Source organism: Ochotona curzoniae, unplaced genomic scaffold (assembly GCF_017591425.1).
Source record: "Ochotona curzoniae isolate NIBS_2020 unplaced genomic scaffold, NIBS_Ocur_1.0 scaffold_1037, whole genome shotgun sequence".
NCBI classification, from domain to species: Eukaryota; Metazoa; Chordata; class Mammalia; order Lagomorpha; family Ochotonidae; genus Ochotona; species Ochotona curzoniae.
The window spans coordinates 26,616,059-26,635,365 of NW_024467083.1; the positions used below are offsets into that span (position 1 = coordinate 26,616,059).

At 43.3% G+C, this 19,307-nt stretch overlaps 1 protein-coding gene across 1 annotated transcript; it reads left to right on the forward strand.

Annotated features, from left to right (window-relative positions):
* Positions 1-8,742: 8,742 nt before the first annotated feature.
* Positions 8,743-19,073, forward strand: HAO2 (hydroxyacid oxidase 2). Its single transcript, XM_040999082.1, has 7 exons — positions 8,743-8,873; positions 11,103-11,254; positions 12,815-13,098; positions 14,323-14,532; positions 17,325-17,483; positions 17,794-17,863; positions 18,899-19,073. Exons 1-7 carry the CDS (start codon positions 8,743-8,745, stop codon positions 18,952-18,954), a joined length of 1,062 nt encoding a protein of 353 aa, XP_040855016.1. The 3' UTR covers positions 18,955-19,073.
* The last annotated feature ends 234 nt before the right edge of the window (positions 19,074-19,307 follow it).

The window sequence follows — 19,307 nt, forward strand, 5'->3', positions numbered from 1 at the left end:
CCTTACCCTTGCTGTGGCCTGGTTATCTATTTACTACCCTGACACACATTCTCACGAAAAGGTGAACTTTTGGCCTTGAACCTCCTCTTTACTCTTAAGCTTGGTACAGTCACCTGCTGTGTTCTACCTCATCCCGCAGTGGTCCAGACTTTCAGCAGCTGCCTCCAGACGCCAGAAGACCACAGATCCAGGTGTATTGGTGGGTGTCTTCTGGGTGCTTGGGGCTGGAGAAGGAAGCAAAGGCGTAGACAAGGTGAGAAGAGAGGGGCTGGAAATTGAACGAGGCATTATGGGAGTGGAGTGTGGGTTTCCAGGGTGAGAGTCTTGACAAAGAGGGGTCACACAGAGATAAGCAGTAGCGGACACCGGGCTCTAGCAAAGAAAGGTTGATGTCAAAAAGGCCAAGTCTAGTGGAATGAAGCTGTGCAACCAACCATTGGAATAATGAGGACACTTCAGAAACGTTCACTGGAAGGTGGAATTAAAAGATGGACATGAACTGTCTGAGGCTCACTTGCTCAGATTTATTGGTATGCTTAGGAGGGAAAACATGGGTAAAAATGTGTTCACTTGAAAGGGTTCTGAAAGTCGAAAAGGTTAATCTTTGCACTCAAAGAGGTATTCTGTACTTTGATCGCCACTTTCTGATCATGGGGAGAGAGCAACATCAGGGCAAACAGCGTTAGAAAGAAGTTAATACTTCTCAAAGAATCTGCTTGTTTGCAACGAAGTACAAATTCCATCAAAAACAAGAAACCTCCCCCCGCCCCCGGGATTGTGAGTTCAGCTGATTCTGTGTATTCAGCTACCCGAGGACAGCGATCAAGATCAGGTAGTGCTGATATAAACAATAGAACAATTGGACAGAACAGAGAATGGAACAAAATCAAAGGAGAAATGTCTTTTTTTATGAAACAGAGCTACCAACTGTTTCACTCTTTAACCTTTATCGTCTACTAATTCTGCAATAGATAAGAACCTTTGGTTCTGCTCGACAGATGAGAATGAGAACTTGTCCAGAGTAGAAGTGGAATATGATCTGAGTGCATTATGTGAGGCCCTGGGAGTGGTCCAAATCTCTAAGTAGCTCTCTCTAGAACCTCACTCCTGTTCCATTCCAAGCCTTAGCAACTCACAGATACCTAGCTATTAAAGTTTCTCTTCAAGTGCGTACTCCTCGAACACAGATGTGGGTCTCTCACCATGATTCCATGCAAGAAAATAATTTCTGGAAGAATACTAACACTTATCCAACTAGATTCCCGAACGAGTTGTTTTTAAAGTTTTATTTGTTTGAAAGGCAGACTTGAGACAGAGATCTTCTAATTTAGGTTTGTCACTCTCCATATTTCTTTCAGAAATTGCTTTTTCCTGGCATCACGAGGGAAAAAAAAGCAAGAAAGCTACAAGGCTGAGATCTGAGCCCTGTCTGCCAGGTCCCCAAGTTTATGAGAGGGTCTACCTTCCCTGTCTCAGCAATTCCCCTTCCTGCCTTCAGCAATGATCATTACTGTTAGAAACAATTGTATTTGTTCAACCCAAGGTCTTCGGTGAAAAAAACAGAGTTCAATGTCTGACCTGAATCTTTATGCTCTTTCTGATATCTTTTACACATTCAACACGCCAATCCTTTTCAAATATTTATTTATGTAATTGAAGGGACAGAGAAATAAATCTTCCATCACTGTTTTACTCCGTAGATAGCACGATGTCCAGGGATGGACCAAGCCAAAGCCAGGAGCCAGGAGTTTCTTCTGGATCTCCCGCATGGGTTCAGAACCCAACCACCTGGGCTGTCTTTCACTGCTTTTCCAAGAGCGTTACCAGGGATCTGGGTGAAAAGTAAAGAAACCAGGACTTGAACCCGTGCCCATATGGGATGATGGCATTGCAGGCAGTAGATTTGTCCACTACACAACACTTCCAGTCTCTCGATCCTTTTTGAGCAAATAAAAAGATAATGGTGGTAATCCCACAGCACCAAACAGGACACCTTTCCCAATTACCTGGACTTCATAGACTTTGACCAAGCTCACTTTATGCAGCTCTCCTGGCCTTATGGACCAGAGACTTAACTATTTCCTACACGTCCATAGTGCTGCACATTGTCCCAAGTCCATGAGCAGCAAGTTATAAAGATTCCACCTCAGACTTGGCCACTCTTGTCCTGTTGGCATGGGCAACACACTTGTGTTCCCTGGGTTAAAAAAAAAATCCATAAAATAGGTTTGATGTAACTTAAATTCTACTTTTTGTTCTTGGCATAAGATACTATTCACATATTTTATCCACAATGGAGTTATTTTAGGTTTGTAAAAGCAAATGGAAAGATTGTGGGGAAAATGATGGGAGAAGAGCCGAGAAAGATTTCCCTGAAAAAAAATCAGTCAGCAGCTATGTAAGACTGAGGAAGGAAGAAGAGGCATTCATGTGTAGCGATTTGGACTTCGATGACCTGGTCTGTGAGCAGAAACAAGAAGTGGTGTGAGAGAACCCGTAGCCTTTCATTCATCAGCCGCTTGGGACACCACTAACCCATATCAGACTGCAGGTGCAAGTCCCAGCTCCTCTACTCCAGACGCATAACCTGTTATGAAAGGAATGGCGACCACGGTGGTCCAGCAGGTGCCCTGCAGGTGGCGCCGCAGCTCTTCAGCACTCACAGGAGCCTTAACAGGCTGGCTGCCCTCTCTAGGCTGTCTCAGCCCCAAGCGTCTGCTGCACAATGTTCCTGTGATTTCATCTAATTAGAAGTCTCCCAATTGGTGGGCAAGGGAAACGTAGAAAGAGGACCTGGAGAAGGATCTCAGCCCAACCTTTGGTTTCTGGGGCCTTCCCATCTACCTTGGAGTAAAATGAAAAACACAAGTCTTTTCAAAAAGACAAATGGAGGCTCACAGAGAAGCAGCAGTTTACATCTTTTCAGGTAATAAGGAAGTGTTAGCAACTTGCTCCCCTAAAGCAGCCTGCTTTAGACTGCCCTGAACCTTACTCCACCGACAGGCTGGAGCCAGGGCTTATTCTGTGTTTACAACTGCAAGAACAACCCCATGGATGACACTGGCTCAACAAGGTCAGAGAAGAGGGGACGATGAAATCGTGGGTGGTTGACTGGAGTTGCTGGGAATCTTACATCTATGCTAAGACACTGTCACGTCACGAGAGACTAATCTGAGGCCACCAAGATCTGTGAGAGACACACAGTAGAGTGTAGATGCCAGGGGTCAGGGTTCATTGTTGAAATTCTGCTACCAAACTTGTACTTTTCTCTCCATCTCTTTAAGTTCCCTCTCGGCTCCCAGAATTGTTGCAATTGGCTTCCAGTCCTAGCCAGCCAAGATTTAGGGTCATTATAGGCTTAGGGTAATAACTAATGATCTATTTAAGTTATGAGAGTCCCGGGATGAGTATGTCTTACACAAATGCACTCTCCACCCCAAACCTCAAAAACTCTTTTAACATTCCGTGATACCCCAAACTCCAAGAGTAAAACAGAAATAGGAGTCATACCCCTAGCATGACCAACAGAGTAGTTCTGAAGAAGACAACAGGTGTGTTACTTGGGACAGAACATGTCTACAGATCAAAGGAAAAAAATTAATTGCTTGGAAAGAAAACACACTTACAAGAGTGGCTGAGGGGGCAGTGAGCTGAAGAAGAGAGCTTATTATTATACACAAGGGAGTAAAACACAACATGGCCACAACAGCAGGTAAAGCCCGGCTCTTTGACTTATAAGATATGAGGCTCTGTGAAGAGGCCAGGACCCTAGGTGGACAGAAACTGAAATCAAGGCTTACAAGCTATAGCAGGTGACTTGACTGAACCTGTCAGGCCAACCCTGATCCCCCTTACTCCCATTTAGGCATGATCCTTGGTTTCCCAAGCTGTTGCATAGCTAGGAACATGCTGGTTCCATGTTTATTCTGAGGTTTAAACCTAAGGCTATTGGAAATCCAAGTCGTTTCCCTGCCTTTTTCCTGCGACTTCAGGGTGTCCCTGGAAGCCCATTCACCTCATTTGCAGGAGGCCATTTTCCACCATCATTCACAGACGCATGCCCTGGACATGAGAGTGCTGACCCGTGTTAGGCTCATACAGCCCACAAGCTCTGGGCTTCTTCTCCATCTTGCACTTCTCCATCTTGCACCTGCTGTGCTACTGGCGAAGTTCCTCTTGCTACAGACTCTCCCTGGAAATGCTTAGCTGCTATGGTAATGCCACTACCCATTGTATCCACTATCCTTGAAGCTGGAAAAGTCACCCATCCCACACACTGTGATTAAAGTGTTTTCAGCTAACCTTGAAGAGTTCCATTTGTCAAACAGGCCCCAGAATTGCAGCCCTTGATATTATCTCTACCGCTCTATTGGGAAATTTGGCATAAGTTCCTTGGGAGGGAGGCCAGGAGAGCTTGAAGGACATCACCCTTGAAGCATCAAGAGGACACAACCAAAAGCAGTCACCAGAGGAGGTACACGTGTTTCCCTCTTACATTTCCACGACTCACTGTGAGATTTTACCCTGAGATTGTATGCAGAACAGTCAGGTGGATTTCCACACTAACAGAGGCTCTGATAACCCAGAGTGTATGCCGTGACAGCAAAGTGAATCATATGAATTATAGGAAATCTTCAGAGGAAAACAGCTTCTTATCAAATCTAACTGCATCAGCTTGGATTGCAATATAGTGGAAAGCAAGGTCGTCCTCAAAGTGCCTGCCATCTCTTCTCTGTGTCCTTCTCCTCTCCACCTCAGAGGGAGAAGAGTTTGTGCTTCACTGTGTGAGCTACATGCTCTTCTGAACATCCTCGTTCTTAACTCAGTTCCTGGTTACCAGTGTACCAACTGGATCTCAGCATTTTTTACCATGAGACTAGAACTGTGACTACAACGCACACTAGTGTGCTATACACTAATTGGTTGATAGGCTCCAAAATCAAGGGAAGGATAAGCAGAGTGACATAGTAGTTGCTGGTTAATGATGTCTGTGTGCATTGAAGTTTTGATGAGTTCCCCAAGGAAACCTTAGAAGTCATATATGTTAATCAAAAGCCTTAAATAGCAAAAAGTCAGAAGAAGCTTAAAATGCTATAGTTCCTAGAACAATATCTAGTATTTATTCAGTATATAAGACTTCCATTATTTTATCTCTGTCTCTTCTTCTCAGGAAGTTGGGTTAGAAGAGAACAGGAAAAAAAAAAGGGTATATGGAGTGAGAAGCTGGTATGTGGTTAAGATTTTTCTTGGAACACATTCATCTCATATTTGAGTGCCTGGGTTTGAGTCTCAGAAGTTCTCTTTCTGGTTTTTGCATCCTGCAAATATGCACCCTGGGATAATGGAGCAAGTCCTTGGGTCCCTGTTTCCCATGTGGGAGACTAAGATTGAGTTGCAGGTGCTTGGCGTTGGCCTGGTCTAGCTGTGCTTGCTGCAGGCATCTGGAGAGTAAAGCAGTGATGGAAGATTCTCTCTCCCTATACACACACACAAAGTGTTTGTTGCATGATTCCACTTGGTTACTTCTAAGTACCTTTATGACATAATTCTCACTATTCCAGACTGCTCTAAGCCATTTCTGTTACATTATACACAAACTTTACATACTGTCTATGCCAGAAATCTGCAGAAGAGTGTATTTTTGTGTGTATGGTATATAGGATTTTAAACTTGACAGAGAATTCTCATCCAATAAGGCAGACAGACAGATGACATATGGAGGAATGTTAAATTGATCCACAACTCCATGTCATGTGCTAGCCTAATGCCTGAGGAGGCAGAGTGTGTCAGGCGCACCAGGCTCATGGCTTTCAAGGAGGACTCAAGGGACTCAGCACACAGTGGAGGCTATGAGTTACAACAGTGGATGGACACAATAAAAAACTGACCAGGGGAAGAGATGCATGGGGTAAGACCTGAAGGAACCCAGGTGAAAGCTTCTGAGAGTCCTTTCCCAGCACAGGCATGTAGGATGCACTGAATTGTCCCAACACCAAGATGTGACAACACACATGGGACACTGTCCACCGAGGAAACTTACCAAGACTGAAGGCCTAGAGTCTTCTTTTGGGAGCTGGATACAAATTCTAGACTCCTGGGGAAAAGCAGATGTTCAACATAAACCACCTTGTTTGTGGAAAGCTTGGAGAACACAGTGATTCATTCTTATCTGGCAACAATGGAAATTCCACTGAAATCATGGTTTCCCAGGCCCATGGTTTGCAAGCCGACGTTTCAAAGATTAGCATGATCAGTCTCTTGCTATGTTAAGTGTTTTGTGCACACAGAACTATAGATAATAACTGCCATATAACTGAATCAATGTAATGGTTATTTCATTTGATAAAAGAATGAGGTAGAAGTGAGCTAAATTATCTCTAGCTGCTGTGCTTTGTCAGCTCCAACTCAGCACCGACCTCAACCATTCCCAGTTTCTCCATTGTTAATACTGTCTTGAAGAGCTCTAGGTCTGTGCTGTGAATTCTTCCTCCTTGGCTCCACCCAAACCATGCTATACATTCCAGAGTCTCTTTTCTGTCATGTGGCTTCTTCTTACTTGCCCCCCGACCACTCCACCTCACCACCACCACCAAGAAAGCTCTATGGACTCTGTGTGTGACTTGGCCAGATTCTGACTTCTTCCTCACCCATACATGTTCAAAGTACTCTTTATTCAGCTGGCCTCTTTGGTCCCTAGCGAATGAGAGGAGCTACCTCGTTCTTAGTTGAAATTCTGCTTCCTGGGGCTTAGCCCTTTTCCCCAGTCACAGCCTTAAAGGCAACTCAAGTTTCTACCCACAGCTTTTGGCTGAGTTTCACACAGCTGCCGGTCACCGAGAAGAGCTTTGATCTTGTAGTTCCGCTGCCTTTTCTTCTGAAGTAGTCTCATGCTTTATCTGTTCCGATCATCTCTGCCAGGACCTTCAGCATGTCTATAACTACCGCTCTGGATCCCACTTGAGAAATTTATTGGAGACATCCCCTCCAACCCCAGATCTCTTCTCTCTTATGTAAGATTAAAATTTAAAAAAGAAAACAGAGCAAACAACAAAAAGAAATGTTTGTGTGTATCAGTATTGCTGCAAATATAGTTTTGTCAAACTACATCTCATTGTCTTTGTCAAACCTATGTTTAAGAATAATTCAATACTATAGTTTTAATGATCTCTGATTATGTTAAAATTTATTATCTATCAGTGAAATTATCATCTTTTCATTTGATTATTTATGGTCCTATATTTCTGCTGAACTAGTACCTTTCTACTTTTTACTTATTAAACTGTTTACAGATGCATTAGGCCTTTGACTACCTCATGAATAAAAATATCTCAAAAGCTAAAAGAGAGAAGAAGGAAGGAAGGAAAGAAGGAATAGAAAGAAAAGAGAGAGAAGAAGGAAAGAGGAAGGGAGCAAAGGAAGGAAGAAAAGGAGGAAAAGGAAGTGAAGGAAAGGAAGAGACAAAGAAAATGAAGGAAGGGGGGGAAGAGAAGGAAGGAGATGGAGGGATAAGGGGAAGCATCATTACATTCTTAACCTTGTATCTGAAACACTGGGTCGACTCTGTTTCATTTATATTAATATCACATGAGCATGAGGGTTGGTGAGAGCTGTGCTGTAGTGATTATCATATATTTGCTGTGATTCCAATAATCTAATTTATTAATAAATTCCTTTAAAAAATAAAACATCGTCTGCCCTTTCTCCTCTTCCTAGGGTGGGAGTACCAAGCCCCATATGATTGGGGTTCACATGTGGATAGGAATAAGTGGAAGCAACACGTTTTCTTAAAGATTAGCCACGCCTTCCCCTCAAAAAAGATGTAGGTGGTGATGTTTTGGCCTATTGATAACATTAAGCACTGTGTTCAAAGACCCAGCAAAGGATTCTCAAAAAGTCAACTCTCTGGGTTGGTGCTGTGGCTTAGCAAACTAACCCTCTGCTTAGGTACTGGCATTCCATAGGGGCACTGATTTGAGTCCTGGCTGCTCTACTTGCTATCAGCTCCCTACTTACAGCCTGGTAAAACAGTAGCAGATGACCCAAAGCCTCAGGTCCCTGCACCCATGACGAAGACCTGGAAGATGCTTCTGGCTCAGAATCTTTGGTCCAGCTCAGCTCTGACCATTGCAGCCACCCAGGAAGTGAACCAGCAGATGGGAGCTCTCTGTTTCTGCCTGTCTCTGTAATTCTGACTCTCAAGTAAAATAAATAAATGTTTACCAAAAACAAAACAAAACAAACAAAAACGCCTTCAACTGCTTCCTCTATAATAGCCAGAACTCAGTGACAGCAGTACTGATTCAATCCAGTTTTCCCAGATAGTAACTCCAACACTGACTGCATGGGAAAACCACCAAGAAGCAAAGCGAGTGAGGCACAGAGGAGTTGGATACCCTGGAATGGACACTCTGGAAGACGACACACATGGTGAGGCTTGTGCTGTCGGCACATCGAAGCAATGGAGACAGCGTGGAGGCACGGAGGATGGGCCTCGATGCAAGAAAAGGGAACTTTTTGTGAGAATCGTTTGAATGATGCTAGGGATGCAACTCATTCTTGAGTGATATGCAGAGTGGAGTGGCAAGACAGGACTTATTTAGAAGACTAAATGATCAGGACTTGGGCATTAGAAAAAAGCAGGCGTGAGCTCTCCACTGACACATCAATTCATGCTCCATCTTTACGCTGAAGAGTTCTTCATGAGTTTTGTTTGTTTTTTTTTATCCCTTTAAAGGTGCAGAAATGCCTTTGGTGTGTTTGACAGACTTCGAGGCGCATGCACGCGAGCGGCTGTCTAAGTTAACTTGGGATTTTATTGAAGGTGGAGCTGATGATGACATCACACGGAATGACAACACAGCTGCATTTAGAAAGTTTGTTCCTCTGTATCCTTTCTGTTGTTGAACTGAGGTGCCTGGGTGATAGCGGTCTTGGCTTCTGCCGCCGAGGAGCACAGAATGCTCGTAATAATGATGTATTTTCTTGGCTGTTTTGATTTGTTCTTTGGGGAGAAGGTCAGAGGCTGGAGAGAGGGCAGATGCAAAGAAGTTCTACAGTTACACACCCTCTTTCTGCATTCCATGGGCATTGCAATGGACAAGACAGGACAGGACAGGATAGAATATGGGTCACCCAGGTAGTGGGGAGAAATCTACTAGATGTTAAAAGTTTGCCAACTCCTGGGCTGAAAGCAAAATGTGAGACATTAGAGAAGACTGGGGAAGTACGAAGATTCAAAGAATCATGGGATTGATAGAAGATGGATACATGGGAGATGAGTGAACTTCCGGAATAGGAAGCATGTGGATCAGCCAGCACAACCCACAGGCCAAGCTTGGCTCACCACCTGTCTTCATATAGTTCACAAGCAAAAGATGCTTATTGCTATTATTTTAATGGTGGGGGAGGAAAAACAAAGAAAACATAACTATTTGTGACACATAATTATTGCATGACATTCAAATGTCAGTGTCCAGAAGTAAAGTTTTATGGACACTCAGCAGCCATGCTGACTCGTTGCCTGTTGTTGACAGCTGTTTTAATGTTGTAGCAGCAGATTTGAATGATTTTAACAGTGGCAGTGTGTCCTGCAAGGTGTAAAGTGTTGTCTATCTGATCCTGTTTAAAAAGTTGGCTACTCCTGTGATGGACAAAACTGAAAAATAAGATCCAAACTGAAAACTATTTTCTGTAATATTATACTCAGTCAGCACCAACTAGGCACTTTTCAATTATGTATCTTTGTGTCTTCATAAAACTAGTAGAAAATTTTGGATTACTATACTGATTTCAGACAGGAAGTGATAAATATGACTTCATCCACATTTACATAATTGTTATCTCCAAAATCTATCTCTAAGTTTGAGTACAGAAGTAATATTTTGTAGAAAAAAACAGGAAAAAGTATGAGATCCTGAGGCTAAACATTCACGTGCCATATAATTATGTTTTACTTCCTTAATATCGGTAAACTCTCCCATTCTTTCCCTTTTTCTTTTAAAGATTTATTATTATTTTTTTTATTGGAAAGGCAGATATACAAAGAGAAGGCTCTTCCATCCACTGGTTCACTCCCCAAGAGGCCACAATGGCCAGAGCTAAATCAATCAGAAGCCAGGAGCCAGGAATTTTTTATAGGTCACTCACATGGCTGGCAGGTTCCCAAGGTTTTGTGCCATCCTCTACTGCTCTCTCAGGTCACACCAGGGAGCTGGATGGAAACTGAGCAGCCAGGATATGAACTGGCACACATTTGAGATTCCAGCGCATGCAAGGGTTTAGCCGCCAGGCTATTGACTGGATCCTCTCTTTTTCTTTTCTTTTTTTCCATAATTAATTTTTATTGGAAAGGCAGATTTACAGAGAGAAGGAAAAAAGACAAAGAGAAAGATCTGCCATCCACTGGTTCACTCCTATAGTGACCACACTAGCTGGAGCTGAACTGATCCAAAGCCAAGAGCTTCTTACTGGCAAGTGCAGGGTCCCAAAGCTTTGGGCTGTCCTCACCTGCTTTCCCAGACCACAAGCAGGGAGCTGGATGGGAAGTGGAACAGCCAGGACACAAACCAGCATCCATATGGAATCCCAGTGCATTCAAGATGAGGATATAGCCCCCAAGCTAACGCTTCAGGCCCTCTCCTATCCTTTCCTAAAGTAGTATTTAGATCAAATCATAACCTCATGACTCCTGGATTTCTCAGTTCCAGAAAAACTGCTTTTACCTTGAAAGGGAAAAAGCCTGGTATTCTTTTCTATCTTTACTCCTTCTTATGATAACTCCATCAGATTCTCCAAAAGTGGAAATTCTGATCAGGATGGAAATTCTGATCAGGACACACAATTCAGAGACACAGACCAAACTCGACCTAGAGTGACGTGCAGCATGCATGCACTACTAGTTCAGAGAAGGCCAGATCCACATGGAATGGGGTACTGGGACAGCATCTTGAAGAGCAGACTCCTGCTGGGTGTCCAGCCATGTGGATGCACCAAGGTTTCACAGAACCTGGTCTGGTTTATACTTGGAGGTCTCAGATTCTGACAAAGCCCCTGGGCGGGAGAGTAATGCTACCCACAGGAAGTCTCTTTTCTGTCTGGCACAGGATCCGCCTGCGCCCCCGGTACCTGAGAGATGTGTCAGAAGTGGACCTCAGGACCACCATCCAAGGCGAGGAGATCAGCGTTCCCATCTGCATTGCACCCACAGCCTTCCACTGCTTTGTCTGGCCAGATGGGGAGATGAGCACAGCCCGGGGTATGAACCACACACTTTGAGGCTCCTGCCACAGCTACAGGTGTGCCAGATATCTCCCTCAGAGCAGTGGCAGGGAATGTCAGGGCTGCTCATAGAAGAGCCTCGAGGACAGCAGCCTGATCGAATTAAGGATGATGGGAAAGGAAATGCTTACAGCTGTGTGTGCAAGATAGTGAAAGCTGTGCTTCCCAAGATGAAGAGTTGCTTGAGTGGGAGAAAGGCTACTGCTGAATAGCTGGGGGCTGCGGTTCCCACTAAGTTATCCCCAAAAGAGAGGCACTAGGTTGTTAATATGGTCCCAGGAGTAGGGCTTTATGGAGCCCCCATGGGTCAGGGCTGCAGCGTGAATCTCTGACTTGATGTGAGAAGAGAATCATGCAGTTAGGTCCTGCTCCCAGGCTCTGACAGTTGCTGTTCTGTAGATTGGCCACGTCCCTTCACCTCAGTCCTCTTGGTGCATACAAGGTCCCCTGTAAGTGTCCTAGTGGCCTTTATTCTCTGCGACATCCTCTGCCATCAGTTATAGAAGAAGACATGGGCTGAAGGAACTCTTTTGTGACTCCTTTGTAATCCTCATTGTAGGTTAAATCTGATTTTGTGCATCTCTCAGTGCTTCTCTGGGGTCTTTTCCTTTGACTCTGAAATGGAGTTAAAATGAATCCAAGGATTTGGAGTTAAAAGCAACGTCTGTCTTGATGGGATTAGGAGCCAGATCTGTCGAGGTTGATACAGGAAATATCTAATGTATGACATTTCACTATCAGATGTGCTGCTTGGAGGTGGGGAAAAACAGTAAGGGCATTTCTGGCTGACATGAAGAGGTCATGTCATTTTGATTAAGCCTGATTTTCTTCACATGGGCTTATGGCATGATCATGGGATGAACCTGCTAGAGAAACCCACTGAAATGATTTGTGGGAAATTAGAACTAGGCAATTCAGCAGTAATAGTGATGTCAACATTGTCTTCATGATCCTCAGCTCACTATTACCATTCTTACATATTCACTTTGCAAGTTAAAGGATATTTCCTTACCAGGTATTCTATCTGATTTCATAACAGCTAAAAGGAAAGGTATTATTAATTCCTCCATTTTATAGATTTAGAAAAATGAGACTGAAAACCACATAGCAAAAGTAATATAATTCAGATACCACTACCAAGTTCAGGTTTTGCACTGGGGGTGTCTCTCCTCTTCTGTTCTCTCTAATCCCATTCTTCAGGAATTTGTAAGAAGCCTGCTCACCTATCCAAAGGCTATAAAGCAGTCAATATCATTTTAGGGATGAAATGGCATCTCCAGTTGGAAATATTTTATTAGGAGATCCAGCCAGGGCTTGCAAAACAAAATACACAGAGGACGGCTGGGACACCCTAAGGCTGTCAGGCAAACTGAATCACCTGCCATCCCTTCCAAGTGGAAGCAAGTCAAGTTTCATCTTCATTCATGGGTCAAGCTGGCTGGAGAGCACACACACACACACACCCCTCTCTAGGGCTTCTTAACTCAGTCTAGAACACCTCCGCCCTCTGACTGGAGTCATGTCATTTGCTTTGCAGCTGCCCAAGCAGCTGGCATCTGCTACATCACCAGTACATATGCCAGCTGTGGCCTTGAAGACATTGTCACCACTGCCCCCAGAGGACTCCGATGGTTCCAACTCTACGTGCATCCAGACAGGCAGCTCAACAAACAACTGATCCAAAGGGTTGAATCACTGGGATTCAAGGCTTTGGTAATCACTGTGGATGTACCTGTGCTGGGCAACAGGAGGCAGGATGTTAGAAACCAATTGGATCTGACGATGCATCTAACGCAAACCCATCTTCAATCAACCAAAGAGGTAGGAAGGATAGGAGATTCAATGGGCAAGCACCACAGAAGGTACATTTCTTTCCTTCCTTCTCCTTTTCTTCTCAATTTTATGTTCACAATGTTTATTGGATACCTGCTTGTGCCACAGACAGGAATGCAACAGCTCAAAAGATAGATCTGCTTCCTGCTCCCCAAAGCTTCCTGATAAGCAAACATGAGATCAGATGTTCTCACCATAGGAGCTGCCCAACCTGTCAACCAGCAGTGTTCTGGCCAGGGTTGGATGCTGAGTGCAGGGATAGCTATGAAAATCATGCTGGCATATAAGAGAAAAACAACCTAAAGCTATTCATTCACCATTTTCTATGCTGACATACCTAGAAAATGATAAATTTGGATTTACAAATCAACTGATTCTTGGAAAAGATTGTTCATGGGAAAGGCATCTGGCCAGCTGTCCAGCCAGCTCTGGCCCTCACATTGTGCTGCCTTGAAAAGATAAATTGGGATCTCTGCACACCCAGAACTCATCCATGGAACAACACCTGGGGATCCCTAGGCTCTGGTAGCACTTGTCTGTGGACTGTCTAAACCAGGAGACCACAGAGGGCATTTCCCACATTAAAATCCCTCAATTGATCAGGATGAAATGTCCAAAAGAGATGTTCCTTGGCCATGGTGGAGAAGGTGGTTGCAGATTTTGCAGCCAGTATGTAGCTGTGACACTCAAGTACCTGAGTGCTTACTTACTCTCCACACATCAGCCCAGAGGTGCTGTGTGCAATGTGCTCAGATTCCAGAGGCACACTGGGATTTATGGATACTGGATGCACACAATGAGTCAGTGTGAAGTACTGTGCAATATCTGAGTATGATTCAAGTATTGCTTAGCTTTTATTGTCCTCTGCATGTATCAACCATAACATATCAAAGGGACCTATAGATGCCTTTGCTTATCCATGTCATATAACTAAACTCTGAATTTCTTTTTAAAAATCAAGACTGAGTCTTACCTGTCTTTGTGTTCCCATATCCTAGCATGACAATGAAGCAGACACATAATTAATAGTTAATAAATAAGTAATGGAAGCCAAAATGCTTTGTGTAAATTTTGCAAGGAGAGAAGATTGCTAAATTTGGAACTTCTCATTTCTAGCCTAAAAATGAAAGGTCTCCAAATGCATCTAATCTTCGGGATGGGTAATGCAGGCTTATAGGAGTTGACCAAATTCTCTTTTTTTAATCTCCGCAGAGAAATTCAATACCTCATCTCCAAATGTCTCCCATTAGCGCATCTCTCTGTTGGAATGATCTTGCATGGCTTCAGAGTATAACTCGATTGCCCATCATCCTTAAAGGGATCTTAACAAAAGAGGATGCAGAGTTAGCTGTGAAGCACAATGTTCGTGGCATCATTGTTTCCAACCATGGTGGGAGACAACTTGACGAAGTTCCTGCATCAGTGAGTAGGAATGTGTGTTTGTGAGTGCTGTGTAGGTCCATGTCCACACTCAGATTGAACAGTCTCGTGCACTTCCCCTTTTCGTTACCACATACATCGCATTTTGAGGATTTTGAGTTTCAGCAACAGCCTAGTGCTGTCATGCTATTTTTCTAAACTTCTATTATCTGTAAGTTGCTCAACAGCACTCCCTGTATTACCAGTGGAGATGATAAAGTTTAGACTTAAAGATTAAATCTGTAATACCTTTTTGTTTATTTTTCTAAAAAAAGGTATGAACTAAACTAACAAACCCGAGGTTATCTGGAGACTGCTTAGGTTAGTGTGAGGCTAGAGAGGTATCCAACTGAAGCTCAAAATTTAAGAAAGTATCAAAAAACCTGGCATTGGTAGAAAGTCCAGCATTCTGTTGTCAAGACGAGAGTCCACCTTTATTCAGAAGTAGAGATGCTTACTTCAATATATCTTCACTTTACGGTTTTCCTGCCTCCTAGGTATCTATTGATTTTGTATTTTATGTGAAGATTGCCTGCTACCAGAGAACATATGATATTTCTACCATTGTTTATACCTCCTATGTCATGATACACTTAAATAGAAGAATGATGGACTCGTGACTGTTGTTGAAAGACTCTATGATTATAGTTATACAGGGAAAAACAATTGGGAAGGGATGGGGAAGATGGAAGGGAAAAAAACTGTATCAGATAACTAACTAACTAAATAAGAACTTCCACCCCCCCCCCAAAAAAAAACTAGCAAGATAAGAAACTGTATTTTTCTATTTAAAAATTCAAAATTAATACCCCAAATTTCATGTTACCAATATTTTAAATGAAGACAGGATCCAAGCCTGAACTTAAATAACCCTGTCATACTCACCTCACTTCAATTTTGAGCCGAAATTAAAACAAAAACAAACATACAAAACCTGATTTATGAATACAAGCCTTTGGCCAAAAGATCAAAATTTGCTTTTTGATTCTTTGAAATGTTGCGTTCAAATATGAAGTAGATGAACCTAGTAAAGGATGACTGAAAAGTTGTTCCCCAAGGACTCTAATGACGGTCCTGTTCTGACCCATTAAAATTAAACTCCAAGGCTGACAGTGTGGCATAGCAGGTAAAGCTGCCACCTGCAATGTCAGAATGCTATATTGGAATTAGCTCGAGTCCTGGCTGCTCCACTTAAAAAAAAAAGATTTATTTATTTTTATTGTAAAGGTAGAGAGAGATAGAGAAAAATCCTCCATCTGCTTGTTCACTCCCCAAGTGGCAGTAATGGCTGGCCTGGCTGCTCCACTTCTGATCTAGCTCCCTACTAATGTGCCTAGGAAAACAGTGGAAAATGGCTGAACCAGGAACCATGGGAACCAGGAAGAAGCTCCTGGCTCCTAGCTTTAAATTGACCCAGCGGGGGTCATTGTAGCAATTTGGGAAATGAACCATGAGATAAAAGATTTCCCTCTCTCTTTCTTTTCCTCTCTCTCTCTCTCTCTCTCTCTCTCTCCCTCTTTCTCTTTTCCTCTCTCTGTAAACTCTGGCTTTCTTTTTTTTCTCTCTCTCTCTCTTTTTAAATTATATTTTGACAATCTTTACATAGTTAATTAGGGTAAAAAGGTTCAAGGGCTACAGAAAAGTGAGTAAGACTATTATTTTTTCCATATTGTTTCCTTAATGTTTAAAGGGGGGGGGTATAAACTCTGCCTTTCAAATGAATAAATAAATTAAAAAAAAAATTAACTCCAAAGCCAAACTGCACCCTAGGCTGACATCCACATCCTATTCTGGTTTGGAACCTAGCATCTATTTCATGTCCAGAAGAATGTGTATAAGGATATATACCTTTTCATAATATCATAGAACAGTTCTAAGTAATACCAGGCTAGGACCATAAAAATCCCATTTTAACCAGAGTTCTTTCCGGTAATGACACTCACGCCCAAAGCATTGAATTTTCCCTCCACCTGTGAATGACAGTTCAAAAGTCTTTCCTGGTCTGTTACTTTGCTTTATCTAAGACTCTCAATCAGGTAGAAGCCAGATGGATTCCAGCAGTCACAGAAGGGTTCCTGGTGCCCATTTCAGAGCCTGCCTCAGAGAAGCACTGATCATTCCAGAACTGCCTCCCCAAGGATCCTCTGCCCTGCTGTCCTCCACCCTAACAGGCTTGGAAGCATCCCAGAGCGGGACTTGGCCTGGGCCAGCTGGGGTAGTCAAGGCCATTTAGCCTCCTTGAGGAAGCTAGATAAGGAAAAAAGAAACATCTTTTGTTTTGCCTTCTCACAGCTTAAATATTGTCACAATATTGGTGCTACAAGCTTACCCCATGTCTCACATAGGCTATAAGGGAGACAAGGACGAACTGAACTATTCAAAAGGGGTAAGAAGGAGCGTCTAGCTCAGAGTTTCCCAAGGCAGATAATGTTGTGGAGACTCAGTCCATGGCCATGCATACTTGTTCGTTGAAAAGTAGTGTTGGAGATCTGATATCTAGATGTGCCATCCTAGAAACAGAGTTGCAGAAAATCAAATGTCACAAAGTTCTTTGCAAAGAGGAATGCCAATGTGCATAACATAATGGCTGGAGGAAGAACCTGCAGAAGGACCCTGGGCCTCGGGAATGTGGCCATCTTTGCAGCCGAGGCTGATAGGCACCAGCAGCCGGAGCACGGAAAAGGAAGGAGATTGTCCTTTCCAGTCCCAGCCCACATTCAGACAGCACCTGTCCCATCACCCCTTCAGGATCAAAATGTAATTCCCAGGGTCCACAAGTTCTCTCTCCTTTGCAGATCGATGCTTTGACAGAAGTGGTGGCTGCTGTGAAAGGGAAAATTGAGGTGTACATGGATGGTGGGGTCCGAACTGGCAACGATGTGCTGAAGGCTCTGGCCCTCGGGGCTAGGTGTGTTTTCCTTGGAAGACCCATCCTGTGGGGTCTGGCCTACAAGGTAAGAGTGGCACCACCAAGACAGAGATCAGAGCTTCTCATTGATTTCCATGTTTTCCTGCAGGTGCCAGATTCTTGAAGCATCACTGCACACAGCAGCCCCATGCTTCCTCTGAGGCAGAAAGCACAGTTCCAACAGCTCTCAGCACTGTCTTTTCTCCTTGCTAGTTTTATTCTCAGCATGACTCTGATTTCATAGCTAACCGCATCCTGCCCACATCTCTGATTGCGAATGGAATTTGTACTCAGTGGATGACCAAGGTGTTCCTGATAACTCTTTATCTCTCCTTTCCCCTCCATCATGGGAGCAGGGTGAACACGGGGTTGAGGAAGTTTTGAACATTTTAAAACGTGAGTTCCACACTTCTATGGCCCTAACAGGTAAGTGTTTGACTTTTCCCCTAATTTCCTGACCTGGCGGAAGAAAATTTAGACTTTGTTTGTTCTTTAGAGAACAAAGCAGCCAGCCTTTCCTCTCTCTAACCGTTTCCTGGTTTGGTAGCTAACAGTGGAGGAACTGGGGAAGACAGGTGCTAGACAGACCCAGAGTTTTCCTCAAGGTTATTATCCATTCCAGGAAAACACTTGCCTCAGTTCTTGCTTCTGCTCAAAATTAGTTCAATTCACAGACTGGTTATGTGCCCATACCTACAAGCTCCCATCCACTCCAATCAGCCTAGGCATGAAACCCAGCCCATTCTTGCATTTCTATTTGTAGGAAAAGACCCCCTTCTTATTACATTTTTGTAGTACTTCTTGGTGAAGTGATGTTTGTGGAGGTGAAGGGGCTTACACCATAGATGAGGGAAGAGCTTCAAGCTTACTGTCTTTCTGCTTTTCCAATACCACTGACATTTCACTACCAGCCCCAAATAATCATGCTGCCTCCCCTTTATCTTTTCACTTCTTTTCTAGAATTGCTCCCTTCACTCTCCATGCCTGTTCTCCTAATAGTCTTTATTTTGTATATGAGTTAAAATCTGTTGGAAAAGTCTTCCTGTGACAGACTTTCCCTTAAAAGTCACTTTACATGAAATATTCACTCGTCTCTTGTGTGATTTCCAAATCTTACTCACCTCCCCTACCCTGGGGTTGCATCCTACATCCCTGAGCCTTATCATAGCTGAGATGAAAGTCAAGGGTAGTTATTGCACACAGGAGTTGATAAAAATATAAAATAAGGTTATGCTGACATTTTGACACAACAGTGTTAAAGGACATCATGGACGTAGGCTCTTTAAATGTCTCTGGAAATAATTAGAATCATATTACTCTTTCTGTCCATATAACATTCTAGCGGGAAAGACAAAGTCATACCATGCGTGTTTCCAATGAATAATCCCCCCACCCACAATGTTCTAGAACACCCACTGGTGTTCTAGAGTAATGAGTTTTGTTCCTTCATTGTTTTTCTAGGTTGCCGGTCAGTTGCTGAGATCAATAAGGACCTGATCCAGTTCCCCAGACTGTAAGGGGTGAAATACTAATAATGAGGCTGTTCAGCAGAAGTCAAATTCATGGCCTGGTGTGCAGTGTTGTCCTGCCTGGATCCCATCCTTTACAATAGCTCATGTGCTGCAATACCAAACTCAGAATTGGTTTCCCCATGTTCTCTCTCACTGCTTCTTGCATTCTGTTCTTCAGGAAGTAGATAGAAATTTTTTTAGAAGTAAAATCGAATTCTATGTCTCTCCATTTTAAAGTCGGTGGCTTCCCCTTCCATTTAATGTAAACCTGCACAGTCACTACCCTTCCAACATGCCAGTTCTTCCATCTTTTGTCCTAATGACTCTTTTTACTCACTATGCTACTACCTTATTGGTTT